The sequence below is a fragment of the Hibiscus syriacus genome, unplaced genomic scaffold, assembly GCF_006381635.1.
Source record: "Hibiscus syriacus cultivar Baekdansim isolate YM2019G1 unplaced genomic scaffold, ASM638163v2 tig00110548_pilon, whole genome shotgun sequence".
In the NCBI taxonomy this organism is placed as follows: Eukaryota; Viridiplantae; Streptophyta; class Magnoliopsida; order Malvales; family Malvaceae; genus Hibiscus; species Hibiscus syriacus.
In genome coordinates this window covers 1,046,324-1,068,752 of record NW_024062775.1, presented here as the reverse complement: position 1 = coordinate 1,068,752, position 22,429 = coordinate 1,046,324, and the positions used below count along the sequence as shown (strand labels likewise).

General features: G+C 36.4%; 2 protein-coding genes and 1 pseudogene across 3 annotated transcripts; all 3 read right to left on the bottom strand.

The window, feature by feature from the left end:
* Window positions 1-1,609: 1,609 nt before the first annotated feature.
* On the bottom strand, window positions 1,610-7,645 carry LOC120130520 (ribosome biogenesis protein BOP1 homolog). Of its 2 annotated transcripts, none has more exons than XM_039147746.1 (18): window positions 7,448-7,645; window positions 6,379-6,478; window positions 6,000-6,116; window positions 5,773-5,927; window positions 5,250-5,367; window positions 5,042-5,143; window positions 4,733-4,889; window positions 4,538-4,646; window positions 4,310-4,412; window positions 4,047-4,197; window positions 3,808-3,940; window positions 3,564-3,667; window positions 3,411-3,481; window positions 3,221-3,281; window positions 2,507-2,734; window positions 2,295-2,379; window positions 1,832-2,010; window positions 1,610-1,736 (listed from the first exon to the last, which is right to left on the bottom strand). In XM_039147746.1, the coding sequence occupies exons 2-18, from the start codon at window positions 6,454-6,456 to the stop codon at window positions 1,651-1,653; spliced, it is 2,037 nt and encodes a 678-aa protein (XP_039003677.1). In that variant the 5' UTR covers window positions 6,457-6,478; window positions 7,448-7,645; the 3' UTR covers window positions 1,610-1,650. The 2 variants fall into 2 exon arrangements, with proteins under 2 accessions (XP_039003677.1, XP_039003678.1); XM_039147747.1 differs by having other exon boundaries at window positions 7,501-7,645.
* Window positions 7,646-8,126: 481 nt separating this feature from the next.
* On the bottom strand, window positions 8,127-9,867 carry LOC120130798 (protein trichome birefringence-like 42). The gene is made up of 4 exons (XM_039147956.1): window positions 9,256-9,867; window positions 9,003-9,165; window positions 8,753-8,928; window positions 8,127-8,675 (listed from the first exon to the last, which is right to left on the bottom strand). Exons 1-4 carry the CDS (start codon window positions 9,765-9,767, stop codon window positions 8,210-8,212), a joined length of 1,317 nt encoding a protein of 438 aa, XP_039003887.1. The 5' UTR covers window positions 9,768-9,867; the 3' UTR covers window positions 8,127-8,209.
* A 797-nt stretch (window positions 9,868-10,664) lies between these two features.
* Window positions 10,665-22,429, bottom strand: part of LOC120130976 — a 33,692-nt pseudogene continuing 21,927 nt past the window's right edge.

Genomic DNA, 22,429 nt, shown 5'->3' with positions numbered 1-22,429 from the left:
AAAATTAAAGAAATTGTTAATTAATTAAAATTTCATTAAATGAATAGATTATAAAATCATACTAATGTTGCTTTTTATTTCAAAAGAATGAAAGTTTAACCTCAAGATTATGCAACAGGCTATACACATTGAAATCTGGACGGGAGGTACTTAACTATGACAAAAGCATATGGGCACAAAAGCATATACACAAGATTCTGCCCGAAGGGCTGCTGCCACTGGCCAACGTGGTCGAAGTCGGGTTTGTTAGAGAGACTGGGTACACGTGGCTTGTGCAGCAGAAGAAAGTGGAGCACGAGTTCAAGATGATCAGTAAATAGGTGAGCTACGACACCGAGATCAACGGATCAAGAAGCTCAAGGGAGTTAAGGCGAAGGAGCTGATGCTATGGCCGTCGGTGAACGAGATCACAATCGATGATAAACAACCCGGGAAGAACCACTTCAAGAGACTTGCAGGGATCACCAACACTTTCCCTGTTGAGGCATTTGCTGCAGGTCAGTGAGATGAGTTTGGTCACATTTTGCTGGTTTCAAATTTGTCTTTGATCATTGCTGATGAAACTTGGGATGAATAAAAATGTTTCTCCTTATATAAAAATCATTTCTAATACAAATTCGGTGTGTTTCTAGTTCTCGGGAAATATTTTAGGCTTTCATTACACATCAGCAATGTGACAATAATTTATGGAGAAATTAATTGCATTTTGACACGTGCAGTTAAATTTTGAATCCTCGAGGCTTAATACACGTTTAGGTGTCTAAATTATATTTTAAATTGACTTTTGATATTTAAATAATTTTTCGTTAAAATTAGATGTTTAATTCTCCATTACTTTTTAGGTATCTAACGTTAAAAAATTCTTTAAATGACACGTGTCACATTTATATTTTTAAAATAAAATATTATTTAAAAATATTTTTTTAAAAATCTAAATCTGATACATATCACTTAATGAGTTTTTTTAACGGTAGACACGGAGAAAACATTAATAACTTATTTTAACGAAAAAATCTTTAAACACAGAGTCGATTTGAAGTATAATTTAAACACCAAAGTGTATTAAACCGTTTTAATAAGTATATAACGAAATCTTATACGTTCTCGACATTTCATTGTATCAATCCTTGACTTTACTCAACACCCTATTAAAATATTTAAAATGATGTAAACATATAGTTAAATGATAATGCTAAGTTGGCAAAAAAAATACATTGAATTTATAAGGAGAAAAGTTCCATATTACAAGATCCAGATCCAATTGATCAGGTATTCAGACCATAAACAGTTATCATATCAGTTTTTGACCTTCCAAGTTCATATTCTTCAGTTATAAATTCAATTTTTACGATTCGGATCTGGTTGATCTCGTGTTCGGATAATAACGAGCTTAAACCATTTCCATATCGGATCACAACGATTTTGAGTTTACAAGTTCGCATTCTTCCGATTTGAACTTTTTACTGAATTCAATCTCAGATCGACTCAGACAATCTAAATATAAGTTGATTGTGAAAAAGAATCCAATAATAAATTACAAAAGATTAATAGATAGAAATGACGCTTTCTCATCAATCAAAATTGCATCAAACAGAAGACATTAAGAAAAATATAAGAAAACTGGTTTACCTCTAATTGCAGGTGGTAATCCTAGTGGCAATAGAGCTTGATTGTTGAATCCGCACCAGCAGTGAATAACCATGGCTGCCTTGGATGGAACGTACAGTCCAGTACTCCTGCGATCAACCAACGCCACATTTACTTTACAACTATATGCATGCACAACATTTCATTTCGAAAATGATGTCCAAACCCAGTGGTTAAAACTCACCTCTTCCATCTGAACTAGTATGCCCTCTCAGAATTTCCAACGGTACAATCCGTGGATTCTCGTTAAGATCCGCGTAAACCATGCCATGAAAGACATAGGCAGTGCCATCATCCGAGCAGGATGCAAATAATGGGTATGAACGATGGAATGCCACATTAGTAATGTCTTTACGATGACAACTGAAATATTCAGGAAAACAGTGTGAAGGTTACAACCAATATAAAACAAAGACTGGACCGAAAATTCTCATATGAAAAGTCTACATCTGCACACTCGTTAATTTAAACATTATTGGTATGTTGACTTTCCTTATTGCTCAAACAATGATATTGTTGGTTAAATGGTATTTACCGACTTCGCCAATTAGAAAAGGAACTTGATGAAGGCTTATCTATAGCAGTTTCACAAGATGCAAGAACATAGGATTAGAAGTTTTTTTATCAAGAGAACCACTGTTACGTACTCGAGGTTTTGGTAAGGTTTTGATGACAGATCCATATCGAACCAACGCAATTTTCCCTCTTTGCTCCCCACAATTACATTATCACCTGCAGATGAAACAGCCATAAAATATTATGAAGGCAGCAGTCTTTTTTTTTTGGGGGGGGGGGGTTGAGACAAAGCAAAAAGGTTGTAGTAACACATGAAATCAGAGAGGAAAAAACTAGAAATTACCAGCAGGATGAACAGCAATTGATGATACTTCACGCAGTTGAGTCTCAAGCTTTTTTATTAGCTTTTGCTTCAACATATCATACACACGAACATTCTTCTTTGTTGCAACGAAGAAGATAGAACGGGTAGGATGAAAAGCCAATGACACTGGGAGGCCATGGAGCTTAAAAGGGAGTCGTTGAGTAAGCCTTTTAGAGAGCTGATGTATGAGAATTGCTTTTGATTCGCGTGATTAACAAGTTAAGAAACAATGAAATGACCAAATGAATTAAATGGGAGCGAATCTCTCTTATGTCTAGTTGCAACAAATAAGAAGAGTTGATAAAAAAATCAACAAGAACAAAAAAAAAATAGGCAAAAGAAATGTGTAGATCCAAGGGCGAAACTACTAAAATGGTAAAATTGTTCTCAAGTCCCTCTTCATAGAATAAATAGTACACAGTGAAAATACATTTGGCCCCTTCTAGAATAATAAGTTTGTGTTTTAGTCCTTAAAATTGTTTAGTATAGTGATAAAATTGTTTTTCGATTCCTACAAAAAATTATAAATCAATTTTGACCCATGTGTAGACTTTGGGAAACACCGTATTGCTATTTTATCTATGACTATTGTATATGCATCCCTTCTTTTTTTTTTCTTTTTTGCAAACTATATGACAACAATTTAGAACAGAAAAAAAATGTAATGATAAGATAACACTGAGAAAAGGATATCTGCCGGCATCAAAGTAGAAAGATAGTCTCCTTTGCGATGCCACACTACTGAAGACACAGTCTGCAAAAACCACAGCCAAGAAAATGGTTATCGTATTCCTATAAAGCCTTTCAACCGGTCCTCAGTTTCAACATTATTAGATAATTCTGATTACAAATAACTAAAGAGGGGAGAACAGAAACCACATACCCTATAATGCCTTAGCCTGATGCAGTCATACTCTTCATCTTGAAGCCAGCTTAAGTAAGATGCCATATCATCTGAGCATTAAAGTGACATTTTCCAGAGTCAGATCATATCCTTTATTCAATACATTGGAAATAATATATGTTTCAAACTGACCAGAATCAGTAGAGGTTGGTGTTCTAATTTGCAGAAGTTTCTTAATTTCATTCTGTTCTTCCTCATTCCCAAATCCAGTGTTCAAAATAAGAACATCAGCCCCCCTGTCAAACATTAGAGTCTTAGAGTAGAACACGTCCAAAAACAATAGGTCGGCAAACTATGTCATTTGAAGAAAACAGGCAGTGGAAAAAAGAAGATGCGAAAAGCAGATTGAAACTAATTAATATCAAATCAGCCTTACGCTGAAACTGCCAGAATAGGAAGCGCTGGCAAAGGATTCCATGCAACATGCTGAACTGCTTCACCAATCTCCCAAACTCTAAGACATCTGCCAGTCTCCACCTCCCAAACACGCACAGTTCCATCCTTAGAACCTTTGCAAACATAAGCAATTATCAAACTCTAAAGTACTGATTTTATAGAACAAAATCATCCTATACTTTGACCACAAATTGTAGTTTATAGGAAAAATGTTCATACCAGAAGCAATCCATTGCCCTGCAGGTTCCACTGATATTGACAAAACTGCACCCTCGTGACCTTTATACTCCAGATAGCATGCAAATGGATAAGGTCTAAGGTCCTTTTTATTAGGTAGCTTAGGCTTGAGGGATTCAGGGTCGATATTAATCTGAAGAATGGAAAAGGGCAATTTAGATTAATTTGTCTGTGAGGAGAAATGGCATAAAGGACATTATGCCAGAAACCATTAAGATTTTCTTCTAACAGAATTTCAGACTTACACGTTTCTTCCTCACTCTAGGACACAAGTATAGATCCAAGCATCGTTCAAAAGAGTCCTTGATAGCATTCTCATATGCTGGGATGCTTCTAAAGGATGTGAACCTAAGTATATCAACAGGATTATTGAATAGTATGTTAGATCTTCAACTCTCAAACATAAAAGCAAGTAAAAGAGCAGGTACTTTCAAGTGAAATTGTAATTAACAAACCATGTGTTAGTATATTACCTTTTAGGTATAAACTTAGGGCGATCTTCTTCATACATCATCTGGTACGAGGTGATCTCTTCTTGTGTTGGTATGTATTCTAAAGATGGATTATATGATTCCTCGTGACCTAAAAATCAATAAGGACAAAGCTTTCATAATAGTTCAAATAGCATCGCAGAATGTAAGTTTAAATAACATGGCCCAAAGACAAACCTGGCAATTTAGGTTTCGGGGGAGGAATGTAAGCCAAATGCTTAGTCCTATCTGCTGAGCTTGAATCATCACCCCAGAGGGAATAAAAACGAGGTTCTTCTTTTGGCTGGTCAAACTTTATTAATCCTTTACGAATTGCCCTAACATACTCAACAACCTGTAGATTAAAAAGTCTAATGTTATGAAAAACAGAAGATTCACCTTTATGGCCAATTTATTACTTCAAAGAGGGAAAAAAGTAGGTGCAGAGGGAGTTAGAGAGGTAAGGATCTCATCCATCATCTGAAAACTATACATGTAAAGGTTTACCTTTTTGCTTTCCCATTTTGAAGGAATAAACCTCCTTTTTGGTTCAGGAGCATTAGATAAAGGATGTTTTGCATCATCCCACTTAAACCAATCAACATAAGGCTGCAAGAAATGGCTATGAATTTAACCTTGAGCATAAAGTCAAAACAATATCTAGGCCAAATATGATCAGTGTGAATGAACATGAGAACTAATGGGAGTTGCAAACCGCATAAGGATCAAATTCAGCATGTGGTGCCTTCCCTTTGAGCAATCTACCAATCTGTTTGATCTCATTTTTAGTCAGCTCAACTTCCTCGTCATTATATTCATCATAAATCTTGCGCCTGAAGATAACAACATTCAACAAAGTGTACATGAATGTATGATGTAATGTGCCATCAGAGTTAATTTGTACTCGGATAACATCATTTAACTAATAATATTGAAAAAAACAACAAAAAAATTGTCCAGTAACATTCATTGTGTGAAACAGAATTGTTCCAACTGTAGCAACTTAGCTTCCATGTACTTATTGGAAAAAAGAAACCAAGACAAAAATGATACAAAAAAGAAGAGGCCCATTATTGAGCTAGATAGTCATGTGAAATAGAAAATAAAAGCCTAAATAGCAATGCAACTATTATAGTCAAGCTTCCCAAACATAGCAGAAGAAGAAGAGAGAAAAGAAATAACTAAACATAAATTATTATTAACATAAAAACTAAATAATCAGTAGCAGAAAAACTAACCAACTCTTTGAATCATCAGCACTTGCAAGAAAAGAATCCAGTTTATCTTGTCTTTCTTTCTTTGTTATCTTTCTCCCAGCAATGTCATACCCAATATGTTTTTCATCCTTGTACCACTCCAATGGAACATCACCAATTGTATTTCGAGGAGCTACCTTTTAAGCCGAAAAAGATATGTAAGAACTTAAATGGAATATTTATTTCTCAAATACTAGAAGGGATCTGACCTCATCTTCTGATGAATCACTCTCATCAACATCTTGATGGGATTGGGAACTTTCACTATGCTCGTCTTGATCATCATTCTCATCCAAGACATTATTATCTCCTCTCTCAACAAAATCCTGATATTGTTAACTCTTAATTAAATATTTGTAATAATACATAAAAATTCATTGTCAAAGCAGAAAATATGATAATGTTTTCAAGCACGCTGAGAAGCAAAGCAATGATGGCATAAATTTCTGTATTCTTGATATGGGAAGGAATTCTTCTGGGTTCACTTGTATACGTCAGCTTTTTTTAAAAACTAGTGTTTCAATTTATTTTAGTTGGATAACTCAAGAGCATCACATCCTAAAACCAAAATGGAAAAAGAACAATTACCTCATCCCTTGTCTCCAAAGTGTTTATTTTATCCAGCTTCTGACCCTCCTGATGATCCATGGTCAGACTTGGAGTCATAAACCTTGGGGATTTCCTGGAACTGCAAGTTTAAAAAAAGTTCAAGCTTGATATAGATGGTGATTTTTCAAGAAAAAATGAACCACCAAAAAAACATCGTGCATTTGATACAACATGAACAATATATGGAAATAACAACACTCTTGTTTCAACAAACAATGCTTGCTCAATAACCTACTGCCTTACTAATCCAAACAATGCACAAAGTTAGTAAGTAAAATAGATGAATGCCCTTCATAGTGATAGTAGTTAAAATCTGAAAACTTTCTTCTAGAAATCGGCTTCCCTAATTCTGATTCAAAAGCTAGGAAGTGAAACCAGAATTTTGCTTCTCTTTTTAGGCTAAGCCAATAAAGAATATTTTATCATCAAAGAAACAGAAAAATAAAGCTAGGACATGCCATCACTTAACAGAAGCATAGCAGACCTCAACAAAGAAACCAAAAGCAGACTCAAGAAGACTAGGAACCTGATTAAGTTTACTCCACCAAAACCAGCCTTAAGAAAAAAAGACCATACAAACTAGCAGCTCAAAACAATTGGGAACTTGGAACTCAATTAAATTAGTCTCAGTGTCAGGGTAATATCTTCTAGATGTATAAATCAGGCGGCGTAATTGTTTTGTGGGAGGGGTTGTAGGAGAATTATTGTCAGATTGAAATTATAGGTGAGCTGATTTCATTAAAGCAAACTTCAACATAATGCACGAATATCTGTCACCAGTCAACGCTGTTCAAACAGACATAAGATATACTTTCCAGTTACTACAAAGCTAACACGGGAAACATATCTTCTGAAGCAAAAGAAAAATAATGACAAGTACCTACATCAATCTTAGTTTTTTCATGCTCCAGGGCAAGTTTCTCTACAACAAACAAAGGAACTGAAACTAACTATCCCTTTTACCATTAAACTCTAAGATGTTGAAAATGATTTAAATAAAAAATGAAATTATTAAAAAATTGATAAACGAAGAAAAATTAGAGCATATTGAACAACTAATGAAGGGAAGCACAGAAGATAAGAGAAGAGAAAGAGAAAAACCTGAGAAACTAATTGCGGCGACGGCGTCAGGGAAGCTGAGTAGAGAAAGAGTCTGCGACGGCAAGGGAGGAAGGCGAAGTTGACTAACAGGTTGCTAGCGAGGGGAGAGAGAATAGTGTACGTGCTTGGGCGAGGGAGATAGGGCCTTAAAACCCTACTTTGTCTTACTTTTACGGCTGCTTTTGACAAGGGACAAGCTGATATATTTGATTAAAAAAATCTCTTATTTTATTTTAAAAAATAATCACAAATAATTTTATTAATAAAAATATATAATAAATATTTACAATTTCAAAAAATTAAATTAATTTATATCAGTAAAAAATTAAAGTGAAGTAAAAAAAATGGGCTAATGAATAAACTTTATACATAAATAAAAATAGTTTTTGGAAGACTTTTAAATTCACCATTTAAGATTTAAATTAAGAATATTAGTATTAATGTATTATATTTTGTTAATCGGTCGAATTAAATGTATTCCGTTACACATTTTAATCCTTAATGAAATTCAAATTCACAGATCAAGTTGAGAAAATTTGCAAAATTCCGAGATTAATGTGGATAAAAAAAGCTCAAGCATCAAGTTGGAAAAATTAACAAGTTTAGGGATCAGATCGGAAAAAGATGCCAAATTTAGGGTGCTCTATAGCAACATAGAACATGCTTCAATTGGAAAAAATACATAAAGTTTATCCAGGTTTCAAGAATTTTAAGTGCCCCAAGAGGCATCAAACGCCAAGGTTGCATACAGTAGGTGGTTCCATGTATCAGGCACACCAGGCAAACACCAGTGACTGCAGTCAGGGCCAGCCTTGAATTGCTTCTTCTTCCAATAAATCGAAGAATGTGCATCTTTTCTCAACTCTGTCAGCCTCGTGATGTTCAAGTACCTCACAGGTCTCCTCATGCCTCGGATCGTCCTCTCAACAATGCCTTTGATAATTGATTCACTCTTTTTCAATTTCAAAGTCTCGTCATTCTTGATCGGTTTAGTTGCCCTGTAACACTTCTGTCTCCCCGAATGTGACGGAGACATGCCCCTGAAGAACACCGTTGTCCTGCTCGTGTCCACGTTTTTCTCAATCCAACGACCCCATGTTCGCATCGCCAGCTTAAATGCTCTATCGAGCTTCATATCGGTATACAGTTTTTGCTTGAACAGAAACCAGTCCCACCTGCAATGCCACAAACATCCACCCATTAGGCTGCAAAAGGCTATTACTTTTATCGATTTTATCAAATTGTTCCTTACCTCTGGCGGTTCATCCACCAGTGACCGGTGTTGAATACTATAATATCAGCACCTTTCGATTTCGACACGGCTGGGGAAAGAGCGTCGAGGTTCAATATCTTTGTCCCGCTAGTCTTGTTCAATAGCACCTCCACCAGAAATTCCGCCCACAGGGACTCTACCATCAAGTTATATGACTGCAACATCGAAATATGACCCTTTTCGTTAAGTGGAACTATGAATCACGATCAACAACTTCACCGCTATGTACCTTGGAGGTGAAGATCCGATTTCGAACATCGACTTGGGATTCATGAGGTATAGCAGAATGTAGAAGACAAGCCAGAGATTCCCATTGGCCAAAACCAATGGAGTCTCCCACTAGTACAACTCTTTTACCTCTAAGTCTCTCCAACAAATCCTTGGCATCAAACCTTAACAGCAAATTCAAAGGGCTTGTTTAAAATCCTCCAAAGTGTGAAATGCAAAGAAAATAAAAGCATTGCAGAAAATTGCTTGCTTACCTGGGAATCTTACATTCATTGACTTCCCATCTCCATCTTTCATATTCCTTATCCTGTCGTCCATTCCCTTGGCAGCTTGCTCTATCACTTAAAAATGGACACATGGCTGAATCATACAGTGGACTCTCTTTTGGATCATAAACCCATTTCCCTTCAAACACATTGCATCTTTCTTCTATTTTGATTGGTTTCACATTATCAAAATTGTTCGATGGTTCTGCGTTTTTCAAGCCTGCAGACAAAGGATCCGAAGAAGAAGAAGAAGAAGTAGCAGGTTTCTCAGTATAAGTGAGGTTTAACGGCATACAAGGTTTCAACTCTGAGTTAGGAAACAGATGAGAAGATTCTGATGGTTCCTTTTTATTTGGAGATTGCATGTCCGGCATGTTCTGAAGCACTGATATGTCATAGTCATCGCTATTGTTACCGAAGACAAAGAGAAGGACGAGGACGAAGCCGGCAAAGCCGAGAAGCCACCACCATCTACGAATGATGGCCGGGTAGGATGCCATGACTCACAGTGAAGAACTCGGCTAGAAGTTTGTTATTGACGCTAGGCTAAGATAACACCTCGTACCTCTCTCAAAATGAGTATTAGTCCATATTGTACTACTAAAGTGCGGTTTTAACACAGTGCAACGATTACATAATAATACTTTTTAAAGTCATTTTAACATCTTAACCGGATTCACAATATAAAAACATAGTTATAATTAAGAAATAAATCATGCCATAACATACACAACATTAATAATCACGTTCGCAACCACAGTTTAGTACTATGGTCCATATAACATATTTCATTTCAAGTGAGCTTAAACACTAATATTCTGTTTAAGTTAATAAATTAGATGGAGTCGGGGATTAAAGCTAGATTAAGAATTAGAAACGTGAAAAAATTGGGATAACTAAAGTGTGGTGCACAGAGATAGATCGTGTATGTATGTACAAGAAGGTGTGGTCCCAACCCCCAAGGGATTAGATGGTTGGATGTCTATGGGATATTTATCAACTTGCAAACCCCATTTAACAAAATGAATTTAATTTTAGGATGTGGATGGAATGTGATAATTTAGTTGTTATCCATAATTTCATACTAAACTAGAATCAATTAGAAATATTTCATCATGTGGCCAACTTTATTTTCCTATCAATTTATAAATAAAAACTCAGTTTTCAATAAATTTGACAAATAATAATTATAAATGAAAAAAAAATAATATCAGATTTTTTGCTGCTTCTGCAATATACCATAAAACACAACCCCTAAGAAATAGACAACTCTCAAGGCTGCCTTAATAAATTGGAATTAATACTGTGAAGCTAGAACTGAAAACCAACCCAATTTTAGCATGAGCTGCTGGAATTCAAAGGGTTTATCAGCAGCTTCCAATAAATAATGATTGATTTTCTGACCAAAGCAAATTGATGAATTTACCTGAAACAATGACAAGTTTATGTAGTAGAAATGGCCTTGGAGGAGCTGTCTAAGACTAAAGATGCATAGAGTAAGTGGTTCCATGTGTCAGGAACACCAGGCAGACACCAGTGGCTGCAATCTGCCACCATTGCTGGGGGTTTCTGCTTGGTTGCAATCAGAAGCTTCCCTTGCTTTGTCCCCTAAATGGACGAATGAGCGTCGGGTCGATACTCGCTCAGTCTCGTGATGTTCAAGTACTTCACCGGTGTCCTCATGCGTTCGAGCGTTTTCTCCGCGATTTCTTTCAATGATTTATCGAAATTCACTAGGTACGGCTTGTCCATGGCGGGCCTGGTTGATTTGTAGCACCAGTTTTTCCCGAAATGCGGCGGGGACATGCCCCTTGTCGTAACCGGTTTTCATCCGGACACGAAATATTTATTTGGCGGGAAAAGTGATGTGAATAAATGGTTTTTAAAATAATTTGGGAGTCGCCATCGGCCTTTTGGGTCAGGTAAGTCGAATACCTAAAAATCATCATTTAAAAGAGTTTTTAAGAAAACATCGATTAAAAGATAAACTGATCTGCGTTTCAACCAAAAATTCGTTTTTTTTAATAATAAAAAGTGATTCGTGGTCGGTTACGTTTAGGGAAGGATTAACACCCCTACAACGCCCAAAATTAGTACTTTTTAATTATAAATTGTCTCTATTATTAAAAATTAAAAATTAAAAATATATTTAATTTATAATCCTATTATTTTAAAATTATAATTATGAAAAATATATATTAATGAAATATTTATTTAGAAATATCAGAAAAGGACTTCTAGGTGCCTTAAGACAGCTCTTTTCTTTGATATTAAAAAATAAATAATTAAAACAATTAATATATAATTTATAAAATAAGATATTTATTTATTTAAAAATATTAGAAAATGGACATCCAGTTGTTTTAAGACTGCCCTTTCTTAATATTGAAAAATAAATAAATATTAAAACAAGATTAAAATAAGTTAAAAGTAATTAAATAAGATTTTAATAAATAAAATAAATATTATAAATATATATATTTATGGCTAAATAATAATAATAATAGTAATAATAATTAAAAGTAAACATATAAAATTAACATATAATGAACAAAATTAAAACTATATATTTAAAATAAATAAAACTTATAAAAATTGAAAATAGTGACTAAATTATAACTTAATAGAATTAAATACCTAATTCGTAATTAATTATTTAAAATTACAGGGATTAAACATGTTATTTTATCCATTTATTAATTTGGTGACTAAAATAAAATTATATAAAATTCATATATCAAATTAAAATAAATTGAAATATGCTGTTCGGGGTTTAAAATATTAATTATTAAAATTAAAGGACTAAATATGATATTTATCCTAAATATATTATTTAATAGAAAGGACTAAAATAAATAAAATTAAAATTAAAGAACCGAATTAAAAGGATTATAAATTGATTTAGTGACTAAAATGTAAGGATTACAAATTAGGATGGCTGCGGAAAGGGTTTAACTTTAATTAATTACAGACATACCCCTCCCCAAAACGGCGTCGTTCGGGGAGGGGTATTTAAGCCCCAAAACGGCTGGCCCGAAGGGCCAGCTCTCATTTATTCTTTCCTTCTTTCTCTCTAAAAGCCGAGAGAGAAAAATTCTCTCTAGCTTCTCTCTAGCTTCCCTTACCGGAGGGAAGCCGATCATCGGCAGGCAGCCGTATACCGCCTCCATCCCCGCCGCCGGCCACCATCTCTGGTGGCCGGAAAGTTTCGTTTTACATGAAAATAAAGGCCTTCTCTTCCTAAGGCCAAATCTGGCTTTAGTTTACCCTAATAAACTCCTAATCGGAGTAAATCTAAGAAAATACCTTCGGTATTTTCTGTTCTCCGGCGATGTTTGGCTTCCGGCGATGATCGAGGCTTCAAGGGTAAGTTTCCTTTCTTCTCTCTTTTTTTAGTTTCTTTTGTTGCTTCCTCCTTGTCTCTTCCTTTGTAGGTGGGTCGAGGCTTTTATAGCCTCGACGAGATGCGCCTCGGACCGGTCGCAAGAGTGAAGGCCAGTGAGTCACCAAACCTATGGTGGTGACTCACAAAAAACAAGCGACGTGTGCAGCTGTAATGGATCTTCTGGAAACTTTGACGGGGCATCGTGGCAGCGGCGGAGCGAAGTGGAGCAGCTGGAAGTAGAAACGTCGCCGTGTGGTCCCTAGGGTATCATCACCCTAGGGTTTGTGCTGGATGCGTGTGGGCCGTTGGATCTCTCAGATCCAACGGCTGTGATGCTGAGGCGGCTGGATGATGATATAGAAACCCTAAATTGATTTTAGGGTTTCTTGATGGGTTTGGGCTTGGTCTCTTGTAACTGGGCTCGTCTGGGTTGGGCCGAACTTGGCCTATTTGTAATAATAATAATTTTAATAATAATAAATAAAATAATAATAATAATAATAATATAAAATAATAATAATTGTAGACACCCGTTTTTGTCCGGGTCTAAAAAACATTTTATCGTATAATTATTTATTTATTATTATTATTATTATTATTATTATTAATATTTTTTTAATTTTGTAGGCCACATTTTCAACCCACCATTATCTCAAACACCCAACAACCTCCACTACTCTCACTTTCATCACCCACTTCGCACGTTTTCTTCCTTTTTTCTCTCAAAAGGAAAGTGGAAAGCTTCATCAGATAGGGGCCTTGCTATTTATTTAAATAAACTTGAGATTGACAGAAGGGGAAGAAGAAAATCACAAAAGGAAAAACACAAAAGGGGAGAAACAAAGAGTTTAGCGGTGGGGGGTTGTGGACACGTAAAAAGATGAAATAAATCTCTCTCCCGACGCAGAGAGATTGGCACTGAGACCAGCCTCCAGTTTTTTCTTCATCAACAATTCTCAAATCCAGTCAGAGGTTAAGGAGACGGCGTTGATTGCCTGTCCGCCTTGACTGACCATCCGACATCGTCTTGGCCCTCATTTTTTATTCTTTTACACGTTACCTCTTTGTCAATAACCAGTAGAAACGGTAGTGAAACCTACTACGATGCGAAGCTATGTTAACTCTTAGACGAGTACACTCAGATCCTAATCGTCACCGCCGATAACGTGGGTTCTAACCGACTCCAGAACATTCGCAAGGGTTTCTGAGGTGGCTTGATTGTTCTCATAGGGAAAAGTTCTCAACTTCTTACTATTTTTCAGGATGGAAAGTGTTGATGGGACCAAATATGGTGCTTACACCTATGATGCCTTGGAGAGGGAGCCTTATTGTCCTCGGAGAAACTCCGCTTTTCCATCACTGGTGCCGGTGGGTTCATTGCTTCCCACATTGCTCGACGTCTCAAGAGTGAAGGCCATTACATCATTGCTTCTGGCTGGAAGTTAAACATTGATGGGGCTCAAAGCTCAAGGACTGGAATGGCATCAGCGGGAGACTTGATTAGAGATGAAAATGGTATCTGGGTTCACGGTTTCATGTTGAATATTGATGGAATTTGGGGTATTCGGCAAAGGCTTAGCATCGCTATAGGCTTTGGATTACGCAACCTCATTCTCGAATCAGACGCGAAATGGGCAGTGGATGTCGAGAACAAGGAGAGAAATGAAGTCAATAAATGAGATGCTTAATTACATGCGGATTATCAAGTTCCAGGTATGTGAAGAGCACTTCAATGAAAGAATTCAATATCATTTCGTGACATAGACTTTGGGTAAATTCAACATTTGGTCCTTCATTTATTATGGGTCCTCTTTTATTTTCATTTATGTTATTACTTTTAAATTTTTATTTTATTTATTTATTTTAGTTCATCTCTTTTGTTTATTTAATATTTATTTAACATCTCTTATCTAACATTTTTTTTCTTTTTAGAGGATTTTTTTTATATTGATCAAAGATAAATGATTTGAATTTAATTTTTAAATTTTAATTTTCGCAATTAAGATAACCGACAAATTAATTGGTACCGAAAGGGCAGTTCAAGGGTGCTAACCCTTCCTTGACTGTAACCGACTCCCGAACCCGACACATTCCTGGTAAAACGCAGATCAAGTAAGATGGTGTCCGATCTACCTAAATATCGTTTTAAAATGATCGGTGGCGACTCCAATTCACATTTTTCAAGTCGAAGCCCAATTTTGGGGCCCAACCGAAAGGCGGTCGCGACAGCTTGGCGACTATGCTGGGGACAGATAAGTGAGTCAGGCCGAAATTAATTTTCGTTTGTCTTTTGTATGCGAAAATGGTAAATTTAAATTTAAATTTATTTATCCGATTCCAGTTATTTACCTTTGATTATTTTTTCAAATAAATAGTTGTACTAACATTTTTTAATGATTTCAGATTTTTCAAAGTTTTCATCTCATACTCTATACCCGAGCTCTAAACCCTATTTAAGTGGGGGTGAAAGCGACGCCTTCGTGTGAATTTATTCACCGTGCGGGCCTAGCAAGTAGCCTTCGGGATTTATATACCTTATGTCTTCGTGTGGATTTATTCACCGTGCGGGCATAAGGGAATGTGCCCTCTCGAGTTTAACTTAGTTCACACAAGCCTGTGATGGGCTTAGGACTAAGGGTCTGGTAAGCCCAAGGGGGCACCAGCAAGGAGAACTCGAGTACCTTTTTAGAACCTAAACCGGGAAAGTACAGGGAATTAGAGCCCACCCCAAAACCTCATTCCAAACCCTAGGTTGTTTTGTTTCCTGCTTTATTTTCTGTTCAAAGCATGCGAACTAGACAAATATGCGTTTAGGATTTGTTTGAAGTTAGCATACGAGATAGAAATCATGTCTGGGTAGGAATATTAAGCATGTTCGGGTAGATACATGTGGGGTAGGATCTTTCATTTTATTATTGTTTTGATTTACCTCACTAACTCTTTTATTTATTTTTTATTTTTTTTGGTTCTCTTTCATTTTGTTCTCATCATTCGCATCATTTAAAACGAGGTGTTGATCCACCAAAAATGTGTTTGTTAAACATGAATAATCTGCATTAATGGACAAAGGGATTATAATACAAAGAGATAAAAAGCTCAGAAGCCCAGCCGTGGTCAAAGAATACTCGGAGGCAAAGGGTGCAGGGGCAAGACGAGGAAAATGTTACTGACCCAGAGAGTCCTTTCGAAAACTGCGAGATCAAGATGGCGAAACCCTAGCTAAGCTGGAGATCATTATTGATAAATTCTAGAAACAAGTCGATAAACTTTGGGTGGAGGGTTCCGATGGCACTTTCGTTTGGAACAAGCTCGACATAGAGTGAAAGCTGGCGATGCAGTCCTTCGAGACCTTTTGGGGGCAAGCAGCTCGTTATTTGCACATTTTAGCCAAAGGAGCCGGAACGGTTTGACAGGGTATTCAACCGGTGACAGACGAATGCAGAAGACTAGTCAACCTATCAGAAGCTGTTCGGGGTCTATGCCTTCAAAATATTTTTGTCTCTTAAGACATAACACTTTTGCCCCAATAAGGATTATTTATAATAACAGGTACATTTTTTGGATCAATGCCTCGAACATTTCATGCATCATGCATTCAGACATATTGTGCATTTTGATATTTTTCTTTACATTCGCATTATTTTTCTTTTTTTTACATTCACATGGCTCATAAAAAATGAGAACATTTTGATCCTATGACATATAAGGAGCTTTACCAACAGTTGTTTGACGCACACGTGGTGTCACCATATCCAGAGAAATCCATGAAGCCCCGTACCCCAGGTAGTATGATGAGAACGCTCATTGCGAAAATCATAGCGGAGTCCCAGGGCTCACTATCGAGAATTACTCCACAATCAAGAGAATCATACATAAAATACGTAACAAGAATCGGATCGACTTCAATAACTTGGGGGCATCCAAGTGAGGAAGACCATTTCATCATTTGAGACATTTTGTTTGAATTTGTTTTTTCATTTTTTTCTCAAGTTTTTGTAAGGACTTTTAAATAAATTTATGTTACTTTAAAGATGTTAAACAATGAATCATATTTGCAAACTTGCAATTCTTTGAATATCATCTGAATTAAGAAACTCTGAAATGGTTCAAAGTTACATATCTTTGACGAAGTAACATGATTTAAAACAAGGAATTTGACGTTACCCAGAATATACACTCAAACACCGTACCCTGCTCTTGTAATTAACCAATATAACATTTTCCTTTCATAAGGTGCGAACAACATGAGGCATCCTTTTACATATGACATTATTATACTTTTTATTTAAGAAGGTCAGTTGCTTGAAAATTGAACTCTAAAGATGAAATTTTTTACTTTCAACAAACACCTAGACTATAACAGGTTCTTCTTGACAATCTTAAGAAATTAAATCCGTAAAACTGAGCTATTCCACTAAGGCAATTGGTTACAGAGGAAACTCAAAAAGCCCTGGCTTTATGAATAGATTGTATTCAAACCATGACATTGCTCGGACACTTGGCAATTCGGTGTTTGCTCTACTGCTTTTGTCAAGCTGAAGACTTTGTGATGAGATGAACCCTTCAGTGAACTTGATAAAATTGGTTATAATGTTAAGTGGTCCTTCTAAAGCAATTGGTTAAACGCCCCGGCTTTATGGATCCAGCTTGCCAGATAACGGCAAATTAAATCAAATTTATCTAAGCAGGAAATTTTCGGTAATGTTGGACTAAGGGAGTTAAGGAACACCTGTTATAGTCGACTACACACGAGCACTCAAGAATTTCATTTTTAGACTGATATTTTTTGCACTGCCTTGGTTGGAGGAGCCTACAAAGCTTGAACAAATGGAAGATTTCAGAGGACCGAAATAAAATGTCTAGTAATTGGTCATTCTAATTGCGTTATTTTGTCCACACCCAAATGAAATGCCAAAGCATATTTCGATATTTTAAAAAAAATGACATTTTGGGTTACCAAAACCTTAGAAAGGAGGCCAACCTAAAGCCAACTCATCCATTTGAACATTTGTCAAAGATTTGTAACTTTGAAAGCATTAAAAGAGCTCTTGATTCCTTTGAAATTTTTTGAACTCACATTTACAATTTGATTCAATTGCGAACAATATTTTACAACATTTTTATCATTTCTCTCTCCTAAAATAAGAAAAAAGAGAAAAACATTCTCAAGAAGAACAGTCTCAGATATGAAAGGTCTGTAAAGCCAAAGCTCGGGAAGCAAATGGGGCACGATCCATTCCAAGGACCAGATTGACAGGCCAAACATGAGACTCCATCCAAGAGATAAAACATAACTCATTCATGTTGCATGCATCTTAGACATACTTAAGAGCATCACATTTATCATTTTTAGCATACACATTTTTTACAGCTTTTAGAGTCAAATTTCAACTTCAAAACGAAATATACTCGATTCAAAAGCACATTCGAAAATTGATGGTGGTAGCTCAACTTCACAGCGAAGGGGCGACTGAGTGTCAACAAACAACTTTTCAGTTTCATTCAGAGTCAATTTCAACTTCACAGCGAAGGATTTGGACTCGAGACAACACAAGTTCAACTTCACAACGAAGGGACGGCTGGTTGTCAATAAATAATTTCCCAATTTCATAGCCAATTTCAACTTCACAGTGAAGGATATTGGACTCAAGACAACGCAAGTTCAACTTCACGACGAAGGGACCGCTGGTTGTCAAAAAACAACTTCCCAATTTCATAGCCAATTTCAACTTCACAGCGAAGGATATTGGACTCCAGACAACGCAAGTTCAACTTCACGACGAAGGGACCGCTGGTTGTAAACAAACAACTTCCCAATTTCAGAGCCAATTTCAACTTCACAGCGAAGGATATTGGACTCCAGACAACGCAAGTTCAACTTCACGACGAAGGGACCGCTGGTTGTCAACAAACAATTTCCCAATTTCAGAGCCAATTTCAACTTCACAGCGAAGGATATTGGACTCCAGACAACGCAAGTTCAACTTCACGACGAAGGGACCGCTGGTTGTCAACAAACAACTTCTCAATTTCAGAGCCAATTTCAACTTCACAACGAAGGATATTGAACTCCAGACAATGCAAGTTCAACTTAACAACGAAGGGACCGCTGGTTGTCAACAAACAATTTCCCAATTTTAGAGCCAATTTCAACTTCACAGCAAAGGATATTGGACTCCAGACAACGCAAGTTCAACTTCACGACGAAGGGACCGCTGGTTGTCAACAAACAACTTCTCAATTTCAGAGCCAATTTCAACTTCACAGCGAAGGATATTGGACTCTAGACAATGCAAGTTCAACTTCACGACGAAGGGACCGCTGGTTGTCAATAAACAATTTCCCAATTTCAGAGCCAATTTCAACTTCACAGCGAAGGATATTGGACTCGAGACAACACAAGTTCAACTTCACAACGAAGGGACGACTGGTTGTCAACAAACAATTTCCCGGTTCCAGAGCCAATTTCAACTCCACAACGGAGGATATCGTGCCACTCGACACAACTTACATTGGATTTTAACTTCACGACGAATGATATCCAATTCTCAGGCTCAACTTCACGACGGAGGGGCCACCCGCGGTTTTAACTTCACGACGAAGGGAATCGGGTCCACAAGCAGCATCCATCTCTATATTGGATTTCAACTTCACGGCGGAGGATATCCAACTCAGAGAAAGAGTGTCTGTCAACAAACTTTCCAGTTTCGAAGGCAATTTCAACTTCATAGCGAAGGATATTGACATCGAAACAGCACATTGGATTTCAACTTCACGACTCAACTTTACAACGAAGGGGTCATCTACGACTTCGATTTCACGAAGAACGATATCGTACCCAAGGGATTGACTTAGTGTCACGATAAACACTATCAAGTCTCAAGAGAATCGGACAAAAACTTGTTGTCTTTTTCATCTTTGTCCTATTTTTGTTAACATAAAAATGTACAAAGAGGGGTAGCTGTAGACACCCGTTTTTGTCCGGGTCTAAAAAACATTTTATCGTATAATTATTTTTTATTATTATTATTATTATTATTAATAATATTTTTTTAATTTTGTAGGCCACATTTTCAACCCACCATTATCTCAAACACCCAACAACCTCCACTACTCTCACTTTCATCACCCACTTCGCACGTTTTCTTCCATTTTTCTCTCAAAAGGAAAGTGGAAAGCTTCATCAGATAGGGGCCTTGCTATTTATTTAAATAAACTTGAGATTGACAGAAGGGGGAAGAACAAAATCACAAAAGGAAAAACACAAAAGGGGAGAAACAAAGAGTTTAGCGGTGGGAGGTTGTGGACACGTAAAAAGATGAAATAAATCTCTCTCCCGACGGCGTTGATTGCCTGTTCGCCTTGACTGACCATCCGACATCGTCTTGGCCCTCATTTTTTATTCTTTTACACGTTGCCTCTTTGTCAATAACCAGTAGAAACGGAAGTGAAACCTACTACGATGCGAAGCTATGTCAACTCTTAGACGAGTACACTCAGATCCTAATCGTCGCCGCCGACAACGTGGGTTCTAACCGACTCCAGAACATTCGCAAGGGTTTTTGAGGTGGCTCGATTGTTCTCATGGGGAAAAGTTCTCAACTTCTTACTATTTTTCAGGATGGAAAGTGTTGATGGGACCAAATATGGTGCTTACACCTATGATGCCTTGGAGAGGGAGCCTTATTGGTCCTCGGAGAAACTCCGCTTTTCCATCACTGGTGCCGGTGGGTTCATTGCTTCCCACATTGCTCGACGTCTCAAGAGTGAAGGCCATTACATCATTGCTTCTGGCTGGAAGTTAAACATTGATGGGGCTCAAAGCTCAAGGACTGGAATGGCATCAGCGGGAGACTTGATTAGAGATGAAAATGGTATCTGGGTTCACGGTTTCATGTTGAATATTGATGGAATTTGGGGTATTCGGAAAAGGCTTAGCATCGCTATAGGCCTTGGACTACGCAACCTCATTCTCGAATCAGACGCGAAATGGGCAGTGGATGTCGAGAACAAGGAGAGAAATGAAGTCAACAAATGAGATGCTTAATTACATGCGGATTATCAAGTTCCAGGCATGTGAAGAGCACTTCAATGAAAGAATTCAATATTATTTCGTGACATAGACTTTGGGTAAATTCAACATTTGGTCCTTCATTTATTATGGGTCCTCTTTTATTTTCATTTATGTTATTACTTTTAAATTTTTATTTTATTTATTTATTTTAGTTCATCTCTTTTGTTTATTTAATATTTATTTAACATCTCTTATCTAACATTTTTTTCTTTTTAGAGGATTTTTTTATATCGATCAAAGGTAAATGATTTGAATTTAATTTTTAAATTTTAATTTTAATTTTAATTTTCGCAATTAAGATAACCGACAAATTAATTGGTACCGAAAGGGCAGTTCAAGGGTGCTAACCCTTCCTTGACTGTAACCGACTCCCGAACCCGACACATTCTTGGTAAAACGCAGATTAAGTAAGATGGTGTCTGATCTACCTAAATATCGTTTTAAAATGATCGGTGGCGACTCCAATTCACATTTTTCAAGTCGAAGCCCAATTCTGGGGCCCAACCGAAAGGCGGTCGCGACAATAATAATAAATAATAATAATAGAAAATGGAGAAAAAAATAGTATCTTCAGCTGCCCCTCTTTGCTCATTCTCGTGTTAACAAGAATAGAGCAAAGACGAAAAGATAATAATATTTTTTTATCCATTTGAATTCACTTGATTAATATGGAGATGTTGAATAAATTCTTCTCTTTCTTCAGATGAGTTCTTCTCATTATGAACTTTCCGCTGGGGAAGATAATATCTCATTCTGTGATGTAATTTGGAATAGGGTTGAACAAGTTCTTCTCATTATGAACTTCTTCTTCCTCTTTAGATAAGTTCTTCTCATTATGAACTTTCTGGAAAAGTTGATGCTAATCTATCTCCTTCTATGATAGAGTCATGAAAAAGGTTGAACAAAATTTTCTCATTATGAACTTCTTCTTACTCTTCAGATAAGTTCTTCTCATTATGAACTTCTTCTTCCTCTTTAGATAAGTTCTTCTCATTATGAACTTTCTGGAAAAGTTGATGCTGATCTATCTCCTTCTATGATAGAGTCATGAAAAAGGTTGAACAAAATTTTCTCATTATGAACTTCTTCTTCCTCTTCAGATAAGTTCTTCTCATTATGAACTTTCTGGAAAAGTTGATCCATCGAATGATGAATTCAAACAAAAAGTTGAACAAATTCTTCTCATTATGAATTTCTTCTTCTTCAGATGACGAGTTCTTCTCATTATGAACTCTACCTGGCAATGTTGATCCATCAAATGATGAATTCAAACAAAAGGTCGAACAAATTCTTCTCATTATGAATTTCTTCTTCCTTCTTCAGATGAGTTCTTCTCATTATGAACTTTCTCTGGAAAAGCTGATCCATCGAATGATGAATTCAAGCGAAAAGTTGAACAAGTTCTTCTCATTATGAACTTCTTCTTCCTTCTTCAGATGAGTTCTTCTCATTATGAACTCTTTCACTGGGGATGCTGATCCATCAAATGATGAATTCAAACAAAAGGTTGAATAAATTCTTCTCATTATGAACTTCTTCTTCCTCTTTAGATAAGTTCTTCTCATTATGAACTTTCTGGAAAAGTTGATGCTGATCTATCTCCTTCTATGATAGAGTCATGAAAAAGGTTGAACAAAATTTTCTCATTATGAACTTCTTCTTCCTTTTCAGATAAGTTCTTCTCATTATGAACTTTCTGGAAA